The sequence below is a fragment of the Onychomys torridus genome, chromosome 7 (assembly GCF_903995425.1).
Source record: "Onychomys torridus chromosome 7, mOncTor1.1, whole genome shotgun sequence".
Lineage (NCBI taxonomy): Eukaryota > Metazoa > Chordata > Mammalia > Rodentia > Cricetidae > Onychomys > Onychomys torridus.
The window spans coordinates 98,535,166-98,560,456 of NC_050449.1; the positions used below are offsets into that span (position 1 = coordinate 98,535,166).

Below are 25,291 nucleotides of genomic sequence, written 5' to 3' on the forward strand. Positions count from 1 at the left end.
TAGGGAGCGTCTGAATTCTCTCTCTCTCTCTCTCTCTCTCTCTCTCTCTCTCTCTCTCTCTCTCTTTCTTTTTACTTAACATTATGTTGCCAGAGTTTTCCGTGCTTGTGGTATTTGTGTTGCTTGTAGTACCTACCACCTTCGTAAGTGGAGTTCTGTCACCATCAGCTCTGGCCCTGCACTGAGATGCCCTGCCCCCTGGTGGAATTCTGCTCATTTGGCCCATTCCCATCCCCCAAGGAAGAAAAGGCATTTTTTCCTATTGTTCAATTATTTGTTGTGACGATTTTACCTTAAACATTTAAAAACATAAAAACTGTTGTGACATCTCTTCTCATGTTGAAAGATATGATTGTTCCTAAGAGGACAACTGAGAAGTCCCAGGGAAGTTCTGAACACACAAGAATCTTCCTGGCTTTGAGTCCTACATGGCTTCACTGTTCTCTGCAGCCGATGGTGTATTTCCAGCATTTCTCCCCAAATCACATTTACAGGCTCGAGATTCGTCGGATCGTGTTAGGATGACACTCAGTGGACTCTCCTGGGCTCCCTAAAGAGACTGGAAATATATTTAAGACAGGATATTCAAAGATCTGAATTTGCTTTCCTCTGAACTTTCCTTCATTCCTTTGCTTTAAGTAATTTTCTAATGAATCTTTTTCACTTTGATACTGTTAAAAATCATCACAGTACTAACATGCATAATTGAATGGCCTCAGTTTAATTAGGAAAGGCTTGGGTTAATATTGGATTGGACTGCAGAAGGCACCAGGAATAGATTTTTTAAAAGTGAATTGAGCCATTATTTCAGCTATTGTTCATCAAAAGAGGGAGAAGAAGCAGCCCTGGGCAAAACAGCTGATGTTATCAAATGGAAAAAGGCTGATTGGTGAGTTAGAATTGCTTTGTATGTGGCCAGTGGGCCATGCTGAGGAGGGCCAGGAAAACCTGAGGACTTCAGCTTCATGAGAATCTTTTTAGTTACAAGGAATGACCACCGTGATAAAGGATAAACAGCAAAGTCAGGGGTGTGTGTAATCGTCAGTAAAAGGCGGAGTTGTGTAAGGCTTCCTAAGAACATGACATCTTCTCATGCCCTACCTTAAGACTGTGTACTTCCCCCATGCTTAGATTTCAGGATATGGAAGAAATGTCAACCTAACAGAAAGCAATTTTCAAGACAAATACTCTTTTAAGCAGCATGTGAATACATAGCACTGAGTGTGAAGCAATGCTGTGACAAAGTACCTTCTGAGTGTAAAAGTATACTAGGCACAAATCACAGGCTGTACACTTAGGGAGCTCCCTTAGTTCACAGACAGCTGTCACAGTGTTCAGCACATTACACATGGGGTCAGCAAAGAAGCTCTGTCCATTATAGACCACATAGTATGTAAATACCAAAATCAAATTAGGTATTTCAGTTGGAAGGCTTTCAATGTGTTTGTGTATACATGTATTTGTGTGTGCATATATGTACAGATGTGTGTGTGTGTGTGTGTGTGTGTGTGTGTGTGTGTGTGTGTGTAGGTCAGAGATCAACCTCAATTGTCTCCCTCAATCACTCTAATCTTTTGAGAAAGGTCACTTGCTAAACCTGAAGCTCACAAATTCAGATAGACTGGCTAGCCAGCAAGCCCCAGGGATTCCCCCTGTCTCTGCCTCTTCAGCACTAGGAAAAAGCTGGGTGTGATAGGGTCTTAGTCAGGGTTTCTATTGCTGTGAAGAGACACCATGACCACAGCAGCTCTTATAAAGGAAAACACTTAATTGGGCTGGCTTACAGTTTCAGAGGTTCAGTCCATTGTCATCATGGTGGGACATGGCAGTGTGCAGGCAGAATTGGTGCTGGAGAAAGAGCTGAGAGTTCTACATCTTGCAGGCAACAGGAAGTAGACTCAGACACTGGGTGGTATCTTGAACATAGGAAACCTCAAAGCCCGCCTCTGCAGTGACACACTTCCTCCAATAGGGCCACACCTACTCCGACAAGGCCACACCTCCTAATAGTGCCAATTACATTCAAACCACCACAGATAGTATGCATCGGTAACTCCAGGGTGTTGAGCTAAGCTCATCGTGTCTCCTCAAGAAGCACTTTAATGGCTGAGCCATCTCCCCACCCCTCTTTTCTGTTTTCTGTAGGCCTCTCTGCCTATTGTCCATTCTGAACTGGTATAGTGGCAAACATCCTAAGGCAGGACTTCCCTCCTCCCTTTTATCCCTGGAGCTAATATTCTATACTTTATGGGATATTTTAGCAAATCTCTAACTAGATGCCAGTAGCAAATAAGTTCAACCTTCTTGTCTGTGGATATTACTAATAAAAACAAACCATCTATGTATGCAGCATGGCTGTTCATTACCAAAGTAGGGTAGGATGATGGTGTGAGAGCTGGTTCTTTTCAAAGACAGTGCATGTCTCTCTCTCTCTCTCTCTCTCTCTCTCTCTCTCTCTCTCTTACACACACACACACACACACACACACACACACACATATTGTGTGTGTGTGTGTGTGTGTGTGTGGTTTTGAGACTAAGTCTCACTATGTAGTCCTTGCTGGCTAAAACTCACTATCTAGACCAGTTTGCCTTCAGACTCATAGAGATCCACCTGCATCTGCCTCCTGAGTGTTGGAATTAAAAGTGTTCACTACCAAACCTGGCTAGAGATACACACACACACACACTCACTCGAATATGTGATTCTTCTAGCTTTTTCCATAAAGTGGCCCTGATACGCCTCAATTGATAGGAGTGTGTGTGTGTGTGTGTGTGTGTGTGTGTGTGTGTGTGTGTTGAAGAAGGAGGGTCTGTATTCCTTTCCTGTGAGTCTGGTTATACCTTTGTAAAATGTTTCCCCTACTATATAACAGTGGATAAGACATCACCTCACCGAAGTTAGGTTATAGGAAGCAACACAGCTTCTAACTAATTTCTGGGTAGTTACCCTCAGAACCCGTCTGCCATATTGTGAGAGAAGCCATGGGAAGTTTATGTGTGGGTACTTTGGCTGACAGTCCTGACATGGAGGGTTCTTCCACACCCAGGACCAACCTCCAAACCTATGGAAAAACCCTTTATCAGCTGGTTTCAACCTCAGTGTGTAAGTCTCTGCCTAAAGATACAGACATCATGGAGCATAGACAACCTATCACTGTATGATCTCAGAGTCTCAGAAGCCAGAAGAGAGAATTGTGTGTGTGTGTGTGTGTGTGTGTGTGTGTGTGTGCACGCGCACACATGTTCATGCATGTGTGCGTATATGTGTGTATTTTAAAGTTAAACCCTGGTATTGATTGGAATCAGGATTAGTTCATGATATTGATGCCACCCACCCTTCCCCACCACAGACAAGCATCCTATGATGACGACAAACCTTCACCCTCCTGAGGTATGTTAGAAACAAAACAAAATAAGCCCACTACCCTATCCCCAAAGCCCCATCCCCTTCCTCCATGGCACCATCTTATCCCTTGCTCCCACAAACATCGTGCTATTGATTTATGATGTGGCAAGCACTGTCAAGCTGAATCAATTAACATTTCTGGGCCATTTTCATTCTCCCCAGCAAACCACTTGCAGCTGCGCAAGACACACGAACTAAAGGCCATGGGTTTAGCTCTATTTTTCAAGCCACATGGGTACAACCACCTGCTACAAACAAGAGAACTGTAAAGGTCAGACTGGAATCTAAAAGCCATCTCCAGTATAATTGCAAACTCTGCACAATGACGTCCCCTGGAATTAAATGACTTTAACAGTTCTAGAACAAGATAAATGAGTTAACTTTTTCTCTACAGCACTGTATCAGCAAAGGAAGATCTGCAGGTACAAACAATAGAAATCCAGCCAACAGTGTAGCAATCAGGACTGTTGACTGTTTAAAGCTTTTGTATTAGTCAGGGTTGGCTAGAGTCATAGAACTTAGAGAATGAGGTCTCCCCCCACTCCCGTGTGTGTGTGTGTGTGTGTGTGTGTGTGTGTTTGTGTGTGTGTGTGTGTGTGTGTTATAGTCATCTTATTCAGACTCTTAATCAAAAGTGTGTGTGCTGCTGGGTGGTGGCGCATGCCTTTAATCCCAGCACTTGGGAGGCAGAGGCAGGCAGATCTTGATGAGTTCGAGGCCAGCCTGGTCTACAAAGTGAGTTCCAGGAAAGGCACAAAGCTACACAGAGAAACCCTGTCTCAAAAAACAAATAAAAAAAATGTGCATTACCTATACGAAGGCCTTCTATAGACTCATAGCCTCCACCACTTGATCATACCTATTAACATACACATCCCAGTTTCCAATGTTATGTGTATCCTCCCATTATAGAGTATCTACAGGCCTGAAACAGCATGGATGAATAAACATTCATTTCTTCTTCTATGTCCCTGGGGGACTAGTTTCAGAGTTGTTCTCAGATGACAACATCTGTGGCTGCTGAAGGGTCTTCTACAAAACGGCACGGTATTTACATGGAACCACACAGAGAAGGAAGATCTGAGTGTGGGTCCACAGCACCTGAGTAAAAAGCCAGCGGTGGCCACACACACCTGTGACCCCAGTACTGGCTAGGGCCAACACAGGAAGGTCAACTGGGGCTTGCTGGCTAGCCAGCCTAAATGGGAAAAAATAAAATTAAAAAAAAAAAAAAGGTGAGCTCCAGGTTCAGTGATGCAGAGTGACAGAAGGGGACGCTCGTTGTTGTCCTACAGTTTCTGCAGGCATGTGCTTGGACATTGTGCAGCCGTGCACACAAATCACTACTAATGCATAAAATTGCCAGTAAATCTAGCACCTAGTTTCTTAAACACACCACAGTTCTTATCTAGCATACCAATGTTTCAGAGTTTGACCTACCGGGGAGATGATCATAGTAACTCTTATAATTTATATGTAATTTATAACTTAATAACTCTCTGTACCTTCATTTTGTCAGCTGGAAAATGGGAATAGAAAAGGTTGGGTCGGCAGGATGGCTGGGCAGGTAAAAGAGCTTGTTGTGCGAGACTGATGACCTGAGTTCAATCCCAGGTCCTGTGGTGTAAGGAAGGAATTGACTCCCAAGGGTTGTCCTCTGACTTCCATATGTGACATGTTATACACCCACCTGTGTGTGTGTGTGTGTGTGTGTGTGTGTGTGTGTGTGTGTGTGGTGTGTTCCCCATCATATGCACACACACAATAATAAGTAAAACTTAAAAAAAAAAGAATAAGTATTTCATAGAATGGGAATACAGTTTAAATGATTTAATGTTTAGCATATTTTAAGTCCTATGCAAATGCTAGCTTTCAAAATTAATATTTCAGGATCAGAGAGATGGCCCAGCAGGTAAAGGTGCTTACCACCAATCCTGACAACATGGATCCTTGGGAATGTAAAAAGTGATCTCTAATTATTACCACAGTTGTATGAGATGCAAATATTCTTTTACCCCATAACTTCTCAACCAATGATTTAAAGATTCTACTGACTATCATTGTGGGAACCAATTACTATGCTACAGGCTGCAAGGTAATAATGATGAATGACATTTTACATGTGGGATTGTTTGCATGTGGTGTTTACAATGGAGATTATTTTTTTAAAATCCTCCCTTTTCTTAGAATTCAAAGAGAGCAGAGTCCATTTGGATACCTCACAGGGACAGGACGGGCCCTGGTGGGGTAAGCGGCCAGGAAGAGCTACTAATGGATAGGAATGAATCCGATGAATGAACCTGGAGAGGCAAGGCTAACTGCTGAAGGAATAAACTTCAAGACTGCAGATTCTTGACTTAACAATTTACTTTTGCTTATGCCAAAAATCTCACATAATTTTGCATGTTTAACAGATAGTCTTTTTCTAGGCTGTAATACACAAACACAGGCTCCTGCCATCCTGTAGCACCTCATTAAGGGGGCTTTGAAGTTCACTGCATCTCAGCTGAAAGAGAAAGAGAAAGTGGAGGCCAATCACTTCTTAATGACACTGACATGAAAATTAAATGTATAATTTCTGCCTGAACCTCATGCAATAGCAAAACCCAGTCAAACGGCGGGAGACATGGTCCTGAATGAACAGCAACCCTCAGAAAAAAGTCTCTTCTCTGCAGAAAGGGACATTTGGGGTGTGTTGACTCAAGGAAGATGTGCAGCTACTGGCTAGAGAATGGACCTATGTTTGCTGGTTCCCATGCTTATGAATTCATGATTATGAGTTACTTATTCATAAGTGTTGTACAGGACTGTCCTTGGGGCCAAACTGCTACCATTTTCATGATTTCTCCTGAGCCTGTGAGAAAAAGGATCACCACAGCTGGACCTGTTGACTGTCAATGTTCCCTCATAGAAGGAAGGGGCAGGGTGGGCCACGGGATGCCCACCTGAGTATTCACCCACCCCTCCCAACCTTTATTGCATGTAGTATTGTGGGAGGGGCTAAAGGATAGGGTGGGGAATGATGAGGGCAAGAGTTTCCATCTACACAGCCATGGGCGAGCCACTGTCCCTGCAGGGCGCAGACACTGAGAAGCTGTGGATATAGTTCAGTGGTACGTATAGTTGGCTTATAAAGCATGTGCAAAGCCATAGGGTCAATCTTGAGTACTCCAAAACAGAACCAGGGAAGGAGAACGGAAAGGTAGGAAGGGAAAAGAATAGAAAAGAGAGGAAATAAAAGAAAATTCAATCACTGTATATTAAAAACACTAAAACAATAAAACAAAACAAAAAACAAAAACTGGATATGGTGGTGTACTTCAGAGGCAGAGGCAGGTGGATCTCTGTGGGTTTGAGGCCAGCCTGGTCTGTATAGTGAGTTCCAGAATGCCCAGAGTTACATGGTGATCTCTGTCTCAAAAAAGAAAACAAAAACTAAACACAAAGCAAGCAAATGAAACCCCAAAACCTCGACCAACCAAACCAAAACCAAACACACACAGACACACACACACACACACACACACACACACACACACGCGTGCGCATCAAAAATATTTCATGAGTTATTTCACAAAGTGAAACCATAAGGAAGTGCAAATGGAGAAAAGTAGGAGTCATCTACATCATGATGAATGTACTGGATTTTCATAATACTGTTTAGAAAGATGTTCAAAGCATTCATATACATGCTATAAGTCAGAGATATACATATGATATTAAAAGCTCCCCTAGTAATTTGTGTGCTTGTATTAATTCATATAAGTATGGCAAACATCCCTAGTCCTGGAACACATATTTTTATCCTTAGTGGTCATAAACCCCATAAAGGCCATGTTTATTAATTCAACAATTTTTTCAATATCAGACACTGTTGTAGGGGTGAAGAGGCCCTGAACAAGAACCATCTAGGTCTGTAGGGGAAGGATATGTTACACAAATAATTACTTCCCCACATCCAGTGATTTCAGGGATAGTTAAGTGCCGAGAAAGTGCATGACCTCTAAGAATGTCACAGGGGTGTCAACTTGACTATACCTGGAATTGACTAAACCTCCCAAATGAATGGACATATCTGTGAGGGGTTATTTGAAGTGGGAAGATCTACTTCTAATCTGGATCTTTGAGTGGAAAGACACATCTTTAATCCAGATCTTTTGAGGTGAGAAAATCCACCTTTATTATAAGCCATGTCTTCGGCTGGAAGCCTAGATAAAGGACATGGAAAAAGGAAGCCTCTCTCTTTGCCTGCTTGTTCTCAGTCTCGTTAGCAGGTCCATTCCTTCACTGGCACTAAAGCCTACTTCTTTAGGATTCCAGCATATACTGAAGACCAGCTGAGACATCCAGCCTCGTGGATTAAACAACTAATGGACTCTTGGACCTTCTGTTGGTAGACAGCCATTGATTGTTGGACTAGCTGGATCACACTAAGCCATTTTAATAACCCCCATATATATTTATATGTATGTACGTGTATTTGTTCTGTAAGTTCTGCTCCTCTAGAGGACCCTGACTAATACAGGGGGCAATGGGGAAAGACCTTCCTGAGGTGTTTACATTTGATTTGGGACTGAAATAAATATGGGCAGATTTTGGATAAGGAGAAAGAGCGTTAGAAGGTGAATGAAGAATGAATATGGAGGCTTTGTGCTTGGTTATAAAAAAGGAGAAGGCCAGAGTTGGGGACTGAGAGGGACAGTGGGTGATGCCGGCTGTGGTGGGGGAAAGTCGGGGTCAAATCATGCAGAGTCTTAGGCCAAGCTGAGAATTAAAAAAAGAATCCTTTGAGAATCACTTTAATTCCACCTTCCCCTCTCCCAGAGCCACCTCACCTCTACACCTGCTCCTAGCTTCCTCCCTCCCTCTCCCCCTCCCTCTCTCCCTCCCTCTTTCCCTCTCTCTCTGTAACCCACAGAGTCCAATTTGTGTTGCCATTATGGTTTTTCATAGGACCGTTTCAGAAACGTTTAAAGCATTTTTACAATGTATGAATCAGAACTATAGATACAATGTTAAAATATCACCTGGCTATCCATTAGAACATGAACAACAGTCCAGAGCCACACCCTTAAAGAAAATAGACTCTCCCTTTTCTAGAAGCCATCCTGTCAATAAGCTGAGGATTGTAAACTTTAGCCTAAAAGTGAGGATGCACTTCCAGAATGCTATAATCGTAAGTGTCTTATGAGTCTGCTCTTAATCATTTTTTGAGACAGGGCCTCATTATGTAGACCAGAAAGGCCCCAAACTCACAGAGGTCCGCCTGTCTCTGCCTCCCACATGCTGGGATTAAAGGCGTGCACACTTACACACAGCTGGCTCAGAGATTTAGTGTGCTTGCTCTTGCAGAGGACCTGGGTTTGAGTCCAGCATCCATGTGGTGGTTCACAATCATATCTAACTTGTAATTCTAGTACCAAGGAATCTGATGCCTTCTGATCTCCATAGGCATGAGGCATTCATGTGGTGCACATACACACATGTAGGCAAAACACCCATACACATAAAATAAATCTTAAAAAGTTTAAAAAATTTAAAAGAAGAAAAAACAATTAAATACAAAGTATTTATGACTTTATTCTTAGATTCCAAGGGATTTAAATGAGTGCCCTGTGGTGATATTTTATTTGTGCTGAAATGTGATATTTTATTGGTATGTTAATAAATAAAGTTTGCCTGGAGATCAGAGGTCATAGCCATAAACAGAAGTCAGGCGGTGGTAGCACTCACTCTTAATCCAATCACATGGCAGGCAGAGTCTCTGTGCATTCAAGGACAGAGCCAAGAGTGGTAACACACACCTTTAATCCCACTACCAACCATAGAGACCTGGAGGTCTGTATAGACAGACAGTGATAGGGAAGTGATATGGCTGGGCTTAGAGCCAATGAGAAGGCAGAACAGGAAGGCAATAAAGGCACAGGTTAGACAGGAATGCTCTCTTGGGAAGCTATGATAAGGTGGTAAGCTAAGGTTAGTTGGTGGCTATTGCTCTGATCTCTATGGCTTGCACCTCTGTGTTTGGCTCTGTGTTTCTTATTTAATAAGACTGTTTAGAAGTTTGTCTACAGTGTCTGAGCAGGCAAAGCAATCAACCACCAAGCCACATCCTAAGACTTTGACAAAGGATTTAAACAGACTTTTGTTTTCCAGAGAAGATGAATGAATGACCAACAGGTACATGAAAAGATACTCAACACCATTAGTCTTTGGGGGAATGCAAATCAAACCACAAGGAGATGTCACTTTGCACATACTAGGATGCTATAGAATTAAAAGAGGAATAATATCACTGTCAGAAAGGACACAGAGGAATCAGAAGCCTCACACTGTGCTGGTGGGAATGTAAACGCTGTGAGCACATTGGAAAACAATTTGGCAGCCTCTCAAAATGTTAAACTCAGGGTTCTGATTTGAGTTTCCATTTCCTGTCCTTGGCATTTTCATTTGAGACACATCCCGATATGAAGTCTAACACACAAATGCTCCTAGAGGCGTTATTCACAATAACCAAGAAGTGGAACAGATATCCACCAGCTGGCAAGCAGGATGACAAAATGTGGCAGAGCCACACAAGGGGATGGGTGGCAAGAACAAGAAATGGAGCGCTGACACACCATAGCTATGGCGACAGTCAGTGTTGGGCAAATTGAAAGAAATCGGAGTGCATGCTTTATTCTCCACACGTGAAATGTCCGCAATAAGCAAGATCTCACAGGGACATAACGTATGATTGTCTCATTCTAGGAGGGAAGGGAGAAGTTAGGGGTGACTGCTCACAGCTTCAGGCTTTCATCTTTGGTGTAACAAAAACGTTCTGAAACAGATCATAGCAATGATAGTTCTATAAAATATATTAAAAACCACTGCTCCCCCTCTTAAAAAAAAGAAAGCATTTAAGTAGGGGCTGGCTTACAGCCTCAGAGGTTTAGGCCCTTATCATCATGGCAGGGAGCATGGCAACACACAGGCAGGCATGGTGCTGGAGAAACAGCTGAGAGCCACATCCTGGTCTGCAGGAAGCAGGAAGATAGAAACACGGCCTGGGATAAACATTATAAACCTCAAAGCCTGCTCCCAGTGACACACCTCCTCCAACAAGGCCACACCTCCTAATCCTTCCCTAAATAGTCCACCAGCTAGGGAGTAGACATCCTAATTGATCAGCTTTTGAGGCCCATTTTCATTCAAACCACCACAAAAGCAATAGAAAGGGAATTCGAACACAGCCCCAGTTAAAACCTATCCTATTTACCATGATGCACAGCTGTAATTACAGCACTCAGGCGGTTGAGGCAGGAGGATCCCTATTTCAGGCCAGCCAGGAATACAGAATGAGACTTTGCTTTTAAAAATGACTAAAAAGTTAAAACAGTGAATGTTGACTCTTTGAAAAAATGTTTTTTACTTGAAAATTTTTCTGACAATCTCACTCATGTATAAAGTATGAAGTGCATTCTGATTAATGTAATCCCCCCTCCTATTAACCAGCCTCCGTATGCACTTTCAAACTTTTTTTTCCTTTTCTTTTCCCAAGACCCACTTAGTTTAGGCAGGATTATGTATGTAGCAATGAGTTTTCAACTACCCATGGAGCCTGGTCGGTACTCAGTGGGTACTCAGTTGAAGAAAATGAGTGTTTCTCTCCTAGAATATCTTAGAAGCCAATACTTCAGCATGCAGAGGTGTAGCATAGATTTCTCCCCAGTCCCAATCAAAATGCCCAGTATTGTGTAGGCTCGTTGCAAGCAGTTACTACTGCTGTGGGGTCCCGACTGCATTGGTTCTGCCTTACTAAGAAACTTTGTGTGTGTGTGTGTGTGTGTGTGTGTGTGTGTGTGTGTGTGTGTGTGTGTGTATGTATTTATGTATACACACACACATACACACAGTCCTGGCTGGCCTCAAGCAAACAGAGATCTACCTGCCTCTGTCTCCTGAGTAATGGGATTAAAGATGCGCGTCACCAATTGTACACTTTTTAAACCGATGAACTTGATGACACATAAATTTCACCTCAATAAAGTTGAAACCCAATAAGTTGGGGTATTAGTTTTCCTAAGTACGTGGATAAGTTTTCTTAGAGCCAGCGGCCCCAGAGTTTTATGGAGAAAAGCACCTTCTGCTGGGGCAGCGAGGCCACGCCCCTTCCCTCGTTTCCTAGCAACCAGTTTCCTACTGTACGCTCCAGTAAGCCTCCCTCCGTCACTTCCGTTCTCAACAGGAAGTGAGGTCAACCCGGCGGCTTTCCCGGGAGTTCAGCGTTCGCCTCAGGTGAAGTAGTCTTCCTGGACTGGTGCTGGCGCCGTTCCCGTCCAGGGCTGGTGCAAAGGCCCGGGGATCCGGGGACTCGCACACGCGCGGGCCCAGGGCGGCAGGGGAGGAGCCGGCGGTGACGCTGCTGGGTGTCCGGAGTCCCGAGTGTGCTCGCTGTCCCAGTTGCTCACCCCCAGCTCTAGATCTTGGACATTTCCGCGCTCTTCCCCCAGCTACCTAGGTCCTGCGTTTGAAGGAAGGCCCCTCACAGAAAACATTCTCCTGCCGACTACTCACGCCCAAGCCCCTCAGAGCGCTACCAAGACCTCCCTGGGATCTGTCAGCGACTTTTGAGTTGCCAGAGGCCTGGGGTAAATGTTTCCCTGAGTGCTAAGCCTGGAGTAGGGAGACAGTTCCTGCAAAATACGGGATTCGGTAACTTGGGGCGTTTTGCATTTTGGCTTACTTTCCTTGAATGTCTCTGGCGGGGTTGCTTCTTCAAATCAGAGGAGTTGGCCTTGGTTTAGGTGGTGGGAGGTCACACTGCGAGGAAGCTGGAGGGGCCCAGGTATGCCAGTTTTGTAGGTTTTAGTCTGACCCTCTCAGGGATTAAATGGCCCGTTTGTATCAGGTGATTCTTTCTTTTAGGTGTTTAATGTATTTCTTACCTTCAAGTAAGCTATAGTTTTCTTAGACGAGGACTGAGTCATACAGTTCTTTTGGGACTTTCATAGCACCAGACACAGTACTGAACCCAGTAAAGGTGCAGTCATACTTTAAAATCTGAGTATCAGAGAATCCGTTTTAACATGGTTAGCTTAACGTTGAAGGGATCACACTGCGCATGGTGGGATACCAGCTTTTGGGAGGTGGAGGCAGGAAGTCACTCTCGGCTCTGGAGTTTCATACCTACCCCAGCTATGCAAGACCTTATCACAGAACAAAAAATAAAAACACTGAAGGCATTTGTTTAAACATAGTTCAAGCCAGGCGGTGGTGGCACATGTCTTTAATCCCAGCACTTGGGAGGCAGAGGCAGCTGGACCTGGTGAGTTTGAGACCAACCTGTCTACAGAGTAAGTTCCAGGACAGCCAGGGCTACACAGTGAAATCCTGGCTCAAAAAACCAAACCAACCAAACAAAAACCCAGAACAAAACATAGTTCAGCTCCTGGAAAGGATGGCATGGAACAGCATCACCTTTTTAGATAAAAATAGTAAAATCTATTTATATAGTTTACTGAATCTGAGACTGCTCTGGGATGCTCTTTCATACTCTCAGTAGAAACTGGTGCTTTAGTCTTGTCTTTTAGGAAAAGGCCAAATAACGGGAAGTCCGTTGCTTCTTTGTTTCTTCCCTTTTTAATATTCATTGTCCCCCCTTTCCCACCCTTTTAAATAGGTATTGCGTCTTAACTTGCTGACCCAGAGGTGCTGGTCACTATGGGAAATCAACTCGCTGGCATTGCTCCTTCCCAGATTCTCTCTGTTGAGAGTTATTTCTCAGATATCCATGACTTTGAATATGATAAGAGCCTAGGAAGTACTCGGTTTTTTAAAGTTGCTCGAGCGAAGCACCGGGAAGGCCTGGTGGTTGTGAAGGTCTTTGCAATTCAAGACCCCACGTTGCCTTTAACTAGTTATAAACAAGAGCTGGAGGAACTGAAAATCAGGCTTCATTCTGCACAGAACTGTCTACCTTTCCAGAAAGCAGCGGAGAAAGCATCCGAGAAAGCAGCCATGCTGTTTAGGCAGTATGTGAGAGACAACCTCTATGATCGCATCAGCACCCGGCCGTTCTTAAACAACATCGAGAAGCGCTGGATCGCCTTCCAGATCCTGACAGCTGTGGACCAAGCGCACAAATCTGGAGTCCGACACGGGGACATCAAGACTGAGAACGTGATGGTCACCAGTTGGAACTGGGTGCTTCTAACTGATTTTGCCAGTTTTAAGCCGACTTATCTTCCGGAGGACAATCCAGCAGATTTCAACTATTTCTTTGACACGTCACGCAGGAGGACTTGCTATATTGCTCCTGAACGTTTCGTGGATGGTGGTATGTTTGCCACCGAGCTGGAATATATGAGAGATCCCTCCACTCCACTGGTAGACCTAAATAGCAATCAGAGAACTCGGGGAGAGTTGAAGAGAGCCATGGACATCTTTTCAGCAGGTATTTGAGTTAGCTCATTTGCATATTTTAACTGTCCAACATAGAAACGTAGCTTTTTGTAAGTTGCCAGCTTTTCAAACATTCCAGAATATATATGCCTTCGTGTACTGTTTTCACATAAATACACGATTTCCTCATTGGCCATGCTTAAATGACCAGAAAATGCAAAGTGCTTTTCATTCATGTAAACATTCAAAAAAACATGCTTTCTCATGTTGGTGACATGAAAGGATGCTCCATAACTGTTTTAAGATGGAGAAAAAGTACATCTCACCCTGTGTTTGCTATGGTGGTAATGAGAATAAGATACTGTTCCAGAAACTCATAGTTAAACTAGTGGGTGGGACAGGTTGGGAGGCAATGTCAGAAAGGCCTCGGTTAGAGTGGCGGGATTCAAACTGAGGCCCCCGGAGTGACTGGGAGTTAGCTTTGGTACTTGGTTTCATGCGGTGTGTGATGCTCCTATAAGGAATCTGTGCAACATTGGTGTTAATAGCTGTGCATTTACTCAAAGGACTAGTTGAGTCCCTCAGAGGTCTTCTGCTGTTTTTTCGTCTGTATATTCATGTGTGTGCAGGTGCGTGCATATGTATGTAGGTGTGTATGTACGCATGCATGTACGCATGCATGTACGCAAGCACACACACACACACACTGGACAGTGCCTGAGGAAGCACACCCAGGGTTGTCTCTGGCCTCCACACTGTGGTAAGTCCCCTGCCAACTCTTCATTATTTTTGAGGCAGGGTCTCTCTCTGAGCAGGGAGCTTACCATGTAGGCTTTACTGGTCAGTGGACCCCAGAGATCTTTTCTGTGTCTGTGTCTTCAGCTCTGGAATTACAGGCACGTACACCCTGCCCATCTTTTTTATGTGGGTTCTGGGATTTTAATTCAGGGCCTAATACTCACAAAGCAAGTGATTTTCTGACTGAGCCATTCCCTAGGCCCATATGAATGTTTATTTTATTTTATTTCTTTCAAGACAGGGTTTTTCTATGTAGCCCTGGCTGTCCTGGAACTAGCTCTGTAGACCAGGCTGGCCTCAAACTCAAAGAATCACCTACCTCTGCCTCCCAAGTGCTGGGATTAAAGATGTGCGCCACCACTACTCAGCTTGTCTTTTTTTGTTTTGTTTTGTTTTTGTTTGTTTGTATTTCTTTTTCGAGACAGGGTTTCTCTGTGTAGCTTTGGTGCCTTTCCTGGATCTCACTCTGTGGACAAGGCTGGCCTCAAACTCACAGAGATCCACCTGCCTCTGCCTCCGCCTCCCCAGTGCTGGGATTAAAGGTGTGCGCCACCACCGCCCAGCTAGTTTTGATTTTTTAAAGAAGTTTTGTAACTCTTTGACACTTATCAGACCACATCTTTATTGATTGCAGATCACCATGGTGTGGAGCTTGTCTGGTGACTCCTCATTATGCTTTCTGGATTAATATTCATAACTATGATAGGGAACATTGCTTTAGTCCGACAGCTGCTTCCATTGGTGCACACATCTGGAGTTCCCAGGCCCTTCATAGCATAGCTCTGGATTTCTCTGAATGCCTGGGGGAGTTGAAGTCCACTCCTCAGATGCACTTAGGGGTTGACATTGGGCTCTGGGGTGATGGCAGAGTGGCCCTTTCTTGTTTGCAGGAGCCATCCTGCCAGGCTTGAGTTAGGAAGGGTCTCTGTAAAGTTTTGTTTGTTTTTATCCCAGAGAATTTTGTAATTTCCTTTTGATTTTCCTCCCAACACTGGGAACGGACACAGGCTCCCACTTCACATAGTCAAGCACAGCATCTCCCAGCTACATCTGCAGCACTTTCACTTTATTTTACACAGGAGCTGGCTAAGTTGTTCAGCTGGTCTTTAACTTTCTCCCCAGTCGGCCCTCCATGTAGCTGGGTGACAGGTGTGGCCCTCCATGTAGCTGGATTACAGGTGTGGCCTTCCATGTAGCTGGATTACAGGTGTGGTCTTCCATGTAGCTGGATTACAGGTGTGGCCTTCCATGTAGCTGGATTACAGGTGTGGCCTTCCATGTAGCTGGATTACAGGTGTGGTCTTCCATGTAGCTGGATGACAGGTGTGGCCCTCCATGTAGCTGGATTACAGGTATGGCCTTCCATGTAGCTGGGTTACAGGTGTGGCCTTCCATGTAGCTGGGTGACAGGTGTGGCCTTCCATGTAGCTGGGTGACAGGTGTGGCCTTCCATGTAGCTGGGTGACAGGTGTGGCCTTCCATGTAGCTGGGTTACAGGAATACACCACCACTCTCAGCTCTCCTAAATTCCCTCGATCCATTAATTATTTAGGAGTTGTCTTGTCTACTTTCCTATTGCTGAGATAAAACACCCTGGGCAAGTCAATTTTAAAAAGACAGTGTTTAATTTGGCTTTCGGTTTCAGGGGGTTAGAGTATGTACACATGTCTCTGTGTGTTGGTTTCCTCTTCTTGTGAAGCTTCCTGGATTCAGTGAAAGAGATTTAATTCTGATTACTTACCAGAGGCCTCAGCTCTGACACCATTGCCAGAGTAAGGTTTCTCCATAATCTCTCACAGTGGGGAAGCCTTGGAGTACACTGGCACTTTGTCTAAACCATAGTGGTGAGGTCATTTTGGGGGTTAGCTGAGGTGGTCTAGAGAGTGTATAGTCTGTGGGCTCCTGGGAATTTGTATTCTGCTCTAATGGGTAGGATGGTGTATTGATGTTTGTTAGAGTTACTTGGTTTACAGCATTGTCAGATCTCCTTTTTCCTGCTTACATATGAATTAAATACTCTTAAATTGCATTTATTTATTTTTATGGACCCCCCCCCCCCACACACACACATACAGTGCAAGAGAACCTGCAAGGGAGTGTGCAAGTATGCACATACCTTGGTTCGTGTTTGGAGGTCAGAGGATAGCTTGTGGGAATGGGTTCTCTCCTTTCACCATGTGGGACTTAGAGATTGAACTCAGGTCGTCAGACTTGGCGGCAAGTGCCCTTCACACTGAGCCGTTGTCCTTGCCTCGTCACTTGATTATATGTATATATATGTATGTATATCTATCTATATCTATCTATATATATATCTTAAAATAGCTGTTGCTGGTAAGCCTTTAATCTGAAATTGACAATGTATAAATAGGAATTGACAAATTTACTGAATGTTTATTATGTATCAGAATTATGTTAGTTAACGGGTTTTTCAGTGGACAAAAATTAGTAAAAGCACCCTATGAAGTTTGCATTCTATGGGCACAGAGACAGTAAACAGGCAACATTAAATGGTCTACCAGTGGGCACTGTGGCGAAAAATCCTAGTGAAATACTAGAAATGCTAGTATTTTCACTAGAACAATCCTAGTGAAATACTAGAAATGCTAGTATTTTCACTAGAACAATCCTAGTGAAATACTAGAAATGCTAGTATTTTCACTAGAAAAATACTAGTGAAATACTAGAAATGCTAGTATTTTCACTAGAAAAATACTAGTGAAAGAAAAAAGTCTGGAATATGGAGGAGCTGTGGTGGCTCTTACAGTCTCTCTCTGTCTCTGTCTCTGTCTCTGTCTCTGTCTCTTTTTTTTTCCTGAGACTGGGTCTCTGTGTAATCCTTGACTGACTTAGAACTCACTTTGTAGACCAGGCTGTCCTTGAACTCACAGAGATCTGTCTGCCTCTGCCTTCCAAGTGCTGGGACCAAGGGCATGCGTGCACCACCACACCCAGCGGCCCCTGACATCTTAAACAGATAATTAAGAAAGGATTTACTGCTGGCTGACAGTGATCTGAAGGAGGTGGAGGTCTGCGATCCGCTAGGACTTAGGGCCCAGCAGGTACAAGGCTGTAAGGGAGTTTGTTAAGGGTCTGCAAGACTTGGTAAATGTATGTCATAGAATGACTCAATAAAATTGCTGTGTACAAAAGACCAAAATTGCTTTGTGCTTTTGAGAATGTTAGGTACTTAAAAAATTATTGATTGAAGAGTGTTAGTACAAAATGGTTGAATTATTTCCCCTTTCTTCTAGTGTACTCCCACATTTTGAAACACTTGGTATAGGTTTGTAATATTCAGCACTACAGATGACATTTGTTCATTGGTTATGTTTGTCTTCCTTTCTAGGAGGGGAGCTTGTGCTAGCTGTGCCTGTTATAGGTAGCACCTGCTACTTGTTTAGTGATGGACAGACCCCTAGACACTGCTTAGCAGTTCTTACGAGCTTCATGCTCTACTCTTATACTAAAGGGTTTCTTGTGCTTTTTTTACTCCCTATTTGCGTATATGTCTTTTTAAGAAGAAAAGTGGAATGATTGTCATTATGCTTATACCCTGATGATCAAACCATTAGATATGGCCTGTATAGTTTGCATTATACATTTAAATTCGGTTGACTTTGCATTTTGAGTGTTCTGATTTTTCCGAATTCTGATCTGTACTAAATGATCTCTTCATCTCATTCTAATGGAATTCTGTCTGATTTTCCAGGTTGTGTGATAGCGGAGCTTTTCACAGAAGGTGTACCATTGTTTGACCTCTCTCAACTCTTGGCATATAGAAATGGACATTTTTTCCCTGAGCAAGTGCTAAATAAAATCGAAGATCGCAGTATCAGAGAATTGGTAACTATGTTACAAATATTTGCCATACAGTTTTAATGGGAATATGTCCTAGGTGGCCTGGAACTCACTGTGTTAGCTCACTCAGTGCAGGCCTCTTGCCGTAGCCTCCAGAGTGCTGGGATGACAGCCATGAGCCACACACCCAGTCCCTCCTCCACAACAAATTTGGAACAAAACCTAGTACTGATAAACATGCCTTTGATAGCTTATTAGAAAGAAATGCACTGTTGTCCCCCTTGGGCAAAAAGCACATTTGACATTTCAAAAAAGACAAGAAAAAAGACAGAAGTATGAATGAATCCCTTATCTGTTGTTCCATGATAATCTTGCCTGCTTTGGGCAGATTTGGAGGTGGGCGGGGCCTTCTCAGATAGAGCTTGCTGGTGAGAAATGAAGAAGACAGATGTCCACAGTGCCGAGACGGGGGCATCAGCCTGAGCAGAGCACAGTAGCGGGCCTCTTCCCATGGAGGCAGATGTGGGCCACCCTGGAAGGGAGCTAAAGTCACTTGGTTATGGTAGCACAGGCCGAGGAACTGTGTGCACGGCCATCTGGTCAGATGTGTGGATCACTGTTTGAGGAGTCTTTTAAAGTAACTGACACTGTGATAGTGACTCTGGTCGTGTAAAGGCTATGGTGACGTCAGAATCCTCTGCAGAATTCTGAGTGGGGAAACATGCAATCTGGTGGCATCAGCCCGCAATCTCAACTACTTAGGACGCTGTGGAAAGGGGACTGCCCAAGGGTACAGACTGTGTTTAAGGCCATTTTAGTGAATTCAACAAATCCCTACCTGAAAATAAATAAAGCTTAGGAGGTGCTGGGCTGGAGCTCAGGGCTCAGCCCTGGCCTGGAATTTGTTTGCTGGAGGAAGGTTGAAGAGGGGTAAAGCAGCCTGGACTTCAGGAAGACTGTCTCAAGAGCAAAGTAAAAAGAGAGATACTGGAAACAAGATGCTCCAGAGGACGCCAGCGTAGCTCGTGGTGAGAAGCACACCTCCTGCTCTCCCTTGTGGCTGCTACTCACCAGGTCATTTAACTGAGCAGCTTCGTGTCTTGGGAAAGTCAGTTTGTTTATTAATCTTCAAGGCATTAATGCAAATGTAAAGGTAATTCTTAGATCATTTTCCCACATGGTACACTTGATCCCCCTAAGTTCAGTACTAGTTTCTAGGTTAGAATCCAAAAGGAAAGCCAAAATTGCAGATACATTTTTATGATATTTTATGTATTTGACTAGTTTTTTATATATTAAATGAATCTATGTTCTTATATCAGGTATATTATTATTTCTAGTGTTCACATTTTCTCACATTTTAAAGTATTTTGTTTATTTTTAAGAGTGTGTGTGCATGCCTGCGCATATGTGTGCAGAATTCAGAGGTGTTAAATCCCCTGGATCTGGAGTTATAAATGGTTGTGAGCCACTTGATGTGGGTGCTGGGAGTTGAGCAAGTGCTTTTAGGTGCTGAGCCATCTCCCCACCCTAGTATTTTATACCTTTGAAGTGCTGGGACCTAACACAGGACCTCACACAGCGATGCCAATGCTCTCTCCTTGAGCTACATTACCAGCCCTTTGATTCTCCTCTGGACCAAACTACACTTAAACCACGTGCTAATCTTTTGGATTTGTGGTAGTATAGTTTAAACCAGAACTCTTAATTGTGGCTCTGAAATGATCTCAGGTGTCCTACAATTTCTTGCAGATACATGTTATTTTGTATGTGCAACTGTGCCTATTTGTTTTTCTTTGAAGGTTTGTTGCTTTTTAAATAACAAATATCAAACAGGATGTGACCTCTTATATACCAGACTATCTATCTGTGCACATTAGTATGTAATGTCCTGTTGCCTTCTGGGATGATGAGAGACACAATTAGGTTTGGTTCTAAAGAGAAAGGCTAGCTGGAAATGGTACATGCTTTTGATCCCAGGGCTCAGGAGAGGCAAAAGCAGTGGATCTCTGTGTGGTCCTGACCAACCTGGTCTCCATAGTGAGTTCCAGGCCAGCCAGAGCTACATGTTCATATACTGTTTAGGGGAAAAAAAAAAAAAAAGAATGGTTGAACAAAGAGAATAATTAGAATTACCTCAGGAATCCTTTAAATCACATGTAATTGCTCTTCTAATGCAATGTGTGTGTATGTGTGTGTGTGTGTGTGTGTGTGTGTGTGTGTGGTGTAGGATCTTCTGTAGTCCAAGCTAGCCTTGAACTTGTTACCATAGCTCAGGAGGCTGGTCTTGAATTCATCATATAGCCCAGGATGGTGGCCTTGCCCGAGCCTCCAGAGTGCTGGGGTTACAGGTGTGAACCACCCCATCTGGCTTTCATTTTGTGCTCTAAAATGTACTCTTTTCTCTTTCTCTTTCACATAGGTATCTCAGATGATCCATCGTGAGCCAGAAAAGCGTTTGGAGGCTGAGGATTACTTGAAGCAGCAGCGTGGCAATGCTTTTCCTGAGATATTTTATACTTTCCTTCAGCCTTACATGGCTCAGTTTGCCAAGGAAACTTTCCTCTCTGCAGATGAGCGGATTTTGGTTATACGGAAGGATTTGGGCAACATTATTCATAATCTTTGTGGACACGATTTGCCAGAAAAAGCAGAAGGGGAACCCAAGGAAAGTGGGCTGGTTGTCCTGGTGTCTGTCATAACGTCTTGCTTGCAGACGCTGAAGTCCTGTGACTCCAAACTGGCTGCCTTAGAGCTCATTCTCCACTTGGCCCCAAAGCTGAGCGTAGAGATCCTTCTGGACCGCATTACTCCATACTTGTTGCATTTCAGCAATGACTCTGTTCCCAGAGTGAGGGCAGAAGCCCTGAGGACGCTCACCAAAGTTCTTGCCCTTGTCAAAGAGGTTCCTCGTAATGATGTTAATATCTATCCAGAATACATTCTCCCAGGCATAGCTCACCTGGCCCAAGACGATGCTACTATCGTCAGACTGGCCTATGCTGGTAAGAGTTCATTGTCCTAATTACGGCCTTGCACGTGTTTTTCAAGTACTGACTGTCATACCTCCTGATTTTTTCGTCTCTTTGGGAATTCCTTGTGTGAATTTTGCTCTTGAATTATGAATATGTATATCCATGTACATATTAATATTTATAGCTAATCTGTTCCTTGGGTGTATTTTTGCATTTAAAATGATTAGAATTATCAAATGAAGATGTGTACAGTGTGGACTCTCACAGTTTGACCTGGAATAGTACATTTAGCTGGAGGAAGGCTCATGTTTACAAGTACCTGCTTCTGATTTAGAGTTGCAGCCTTTTCAAAGTTTCCCTGAGCACACACACTTACTTCAAGGCAGAACATTCTGTTGCTGTTGAGAAAGACCATGATGTTGAAGGGAGGTTCTGAGTTAGGTCCCCATTCCTCTTACTTTAGTGCTCAGATTGAGTGACATCTTGATGAGATGGGTGTGTCATGCACACCTACTTGCTCTGCTTAGAGTGCTCCCTCACAAGGCCCAACAGTAAAATTCACGTTTTTAGCTCTTTGAACTAATTCTGAATGCTTACTTCACCATGGGAAATATCACTGAGACATTTACATAATCCATAATTTATATCTATGATGGAAAACGGACCTTCTGTTTTGAAATCTTTGTGCATAATGTATAGCACACGTGTAGTGATGATATTGCCATGTTTTTGAAAGCTGTGTGCTTATTAGTTTGTTTATTATTTGCCTGTCATTGTTAATAGATTATGTGAAAACTGGTCTTTGGGCACTCATTTTATATCTAGGCACAACCCAGAAGATTGGCGATTGTTGGTGGTTTCAATGCATGCACTGTTCCTGATCTTTCCCATTTGTGTTCTTGTTTGTGTATTGTGGAGGCATAATGGGAGGCCTAAAAATTCAGGAGCTCTTTAAGACACATCTGAACTTCTGATTTTATTATTTTGTGACAGCCTGTTTTGAATTCATTTGGGAATTCAGGTAAATCAACTAACATACAAGAAACAAAGGGGTTTTTTTTGGTTGTTGTTGTTGTTTGTTTTTTTAAACAAAACAAAACAATGTATATCATTCTTATCTCAATTTTATGACCCTGCTTTTGGCTTAGTGTGTCTTACCTGTTCTCAGTTGTCATGTAGATAATGTTCTGATGTGCAGGTACCATGTTAACATATTAACATCCAGTTTCTCATAGGCCTAGCATGAAAGCAGTAGCTGCTGTGTGTTCAAAACCCTGCTGGATGTCAAGACATTGATTGCTCAAGCTGCTACAAGAGTTGGTTATGAGATTTTGCATTAACTCTTGCAGCAGCTTTACCTTCGTTTTAAAGGTTAAGAAGACTGAGTGACAGGGCTCTGATCCACCTGTTTCTGGTCTAAGGTCTAATTCCTGGAGCGGCAGGACTAGAACTTGGCCTTCAAACAGTCCTGCTTTCCTCTGGTTTCTCTGAGAGTCTGTCATAACTTAAGAGTCAGCGACAGCACCTTTCAGTGAGAAAGAATTCCGCCTGAGTAGAAGCAGGAATGTTTTTGAACTTGGTGGTTAAATATAGTTAAATTATACACAGCAGTAAGTATAGAAGTTTAAACTCCACCTGTTTTCCTTTGCAGTATTCTTTTTCATCTCAAAAGATGCTGGCATAGACATATTTTATAAAAAGTGAACTTAAAAGTGTGACTTACATGGAGAATTGAACTACCCAGACTTGAAAAAGCCCAGGAAAGAGTCTTTCCTAATACAGGTGTATGGCCAGCCTCCCATGTCTGTGAGTTATGTATGTATGGACTCAGCTGAAGGCTGAAAGTGTTCGAGAGGAGTCTTTATTAGAAATGTATGGGCCCTTGTGGTTATTCCCTAAACAATGCAGTGCAGCAGCTCTTTGCATAGCATTGCATTGGGTGCCGTAAGGGCTTGGAAACGGAGTCTAGAGAGGATTTGAAGTAAGTGGGAAGATGTGTTTAAGTATGTAAGTGTGATGATGGTACTTTCTGCAGAAGAAGCCTAGAGCATCCCCTGGCCATGGACACTGAGGACAGTGTACAAGTACTCAGGAAGTGGATGTTTATTAGAGTTTGGCTTATTGTCAGGTTTGACCTAGAAATCTCCCATCTCTTGTTTGTTTGGTGTTGGGGATCAAACCCACGGCCTTTGTGCTACCTGGTACACAAGTATTCTGCTGAGCTACACCCTAGCCTTAGTTTCTCCTGTTAGGGTATTATCATAATGTTCGTTCTCTCTCTCTCTCTCTCTCTCTCTCTCTCTCTCTCTCTCTCTCTGTGTGTGTGTGTGTGTGTGTGTGTGTGTGTGTGTGTGTGTGTATGTGTGTGTGTGTGTGTGTGTTTGGGGGTATGCATCTATGTGCATATAAGGGCAGGAGTGGATGTTGGATGTCTTTCTATCTCTCTACCTTAATTTTTGAGACAGGGTCTCACAGTTAACCTGGAACTCACCAGTTTGGCTGGCTAGCTGGCCAGCAAGCCCTACATCTTCCGGTCTCTTGTCTGCCCAGCACTGGGATTAGAGACCTGTGCTGCCACATCCACCTTTTCACGTGGATGATGGAATCTGAGCACAGATCGCCATGCTTGCATGGTAAGCACCACAGACTGAGCCATATTCCAAGCCCAAGTTTTTGTTTTATCTTGAGTAACATTGAACCTGGCCATGGTGGGGACCTAAGACGGAGAGAAGTGCTGTACTGAATAGACATGATAGGGTGGGTTTGACCTCGCAGACATTACAAAGTAAAGACATGTGTAAGGCTGTGGATTTGATGTCCAGCACTTACTTTCAATTTAAGGTGGTCATTGTATGGGAAGTGTTATTCGCCGCTAAGAAAGGAGAGTGCAGTCTTTCCTACTTAGAGTCAGGTGAGGCACAGAGCAGAGGGTGAGGAAGGATACAGACGTAGGGGTTGCTAGAAACAGTAGTGAGGAACAGATGTAAATGACAGTAAGTGTGATAGTAGATGTGAGAACGGGACACACTAAGTGGTAAAGAGTATCAGTCAGTCTCAGACCGTCGAGTAAAGACAGTCAGTACAGAAGTGTGGCCAGTAGGCTCACCCTTGTCCCCTGAGAACATCAGGATATCACTTGGACAGCTGTCTCACAATGACCGATTAAGTTTAGTAAGCTGGTAAGTGGCAGGCTTGAGGGATGAGTCCTGGTCTGTCTGATCCCAAAGCCCCATGTGATGTTCCTTTGGTGCTGATGTTTCTGTGTTAGTTTAATAACTAACTTGTCAGGACACCTTTAAAGGCTAGCTTTGTGGTAGAATTGAGCTTTTTCTCTCATTAGAACTGGATACTCTATTTTAGACAGTTTCCGCAAATACAGAATTTTTTGTTTTTTTGTTTAGAGATTTTCATAGATTATGAGATCAATTACATAAGGGCTAACTTGCAAAATCCTGCTTTTCTTTCAGATATTTTGAGTAATAGCTGTATAAGGACTTGGGGATTCTGGGCCTAATGGTGACCTGTAGTCATCAACACTCTGGAGGCGGAAGCAGGAGGAGCTCCAGTTTGAGGCCACCTGGGGTGCATAGGATCCAGTCTCAAAAAAGTTAAAGGACTTTGGGAGGAAAAGTTGTGAGCAGCTTGAAGATGGAGGTCGTGACTGTAACTGTTCTGTTGGTATCTTACAGAAAACATCGCCCTATTGGCTGAAACAGCTCTGCGCTTCCTGGAGCTAGTGCAGCTAAAAACTCTCAACATGGAGAACGACCCGGATAGTGAAGAGGTGGACGAGGCCACGCATCCAAACGGAGACTATGACACAGGTCGTCTTATTTCTCCTCCTAGAGTTCCCATCGCTTACACCAAGTCGCTAATGGTAACTTGCAGAAGCCGGTGCTCGTTAGTCCCGTGTGAAGTGGGGGAG

The 25,291-nt window shown here is 43.5% G+C and overlaps 1 protein-coding gene and 1 pseudogene across 3 annotated transcripts in view; one reads left to right on the forward strand and one right to left on the reverse strand.

Annotated features, from left to right (window-relative positions):
• LOC118587649 overlaps nt 1-12,378 on the reverse strand; it is a 32,490-nt pseudogene extending 20,112 nt beyond the window's left edge.
• Nucleotides 11,625-25,291, forward strand: part of Pik3r4 (phosphoinositide-3-kinase regulatory subunit 4) — a 52,684-nt gene continuing 39,017 nt past the window's right edge. The window contains exons 1-5 of one of the 3 annotated variants that reach the window (XM_036193027.1): nt 11,625-11,686; nt 13,071-13,844; nt 18,303-18,436; nt 20,814-21,396; nt 25,056-25,190. In XM_036193027.1, coding sequence (XP_036048920.1) covers nt 13,112-13,844; nt 18,303-18,436; nt 20,814-21,396; nt 25,056-25,190 — 1,585 coding nt within the window. In that variant the 5' untranslated portion in view covers nt 11,625-11,686; nt 13,071-13,111. The other 2 variants (XM_036193026.1, XM_036193028.1) reach the window with 2 other exon arrangements.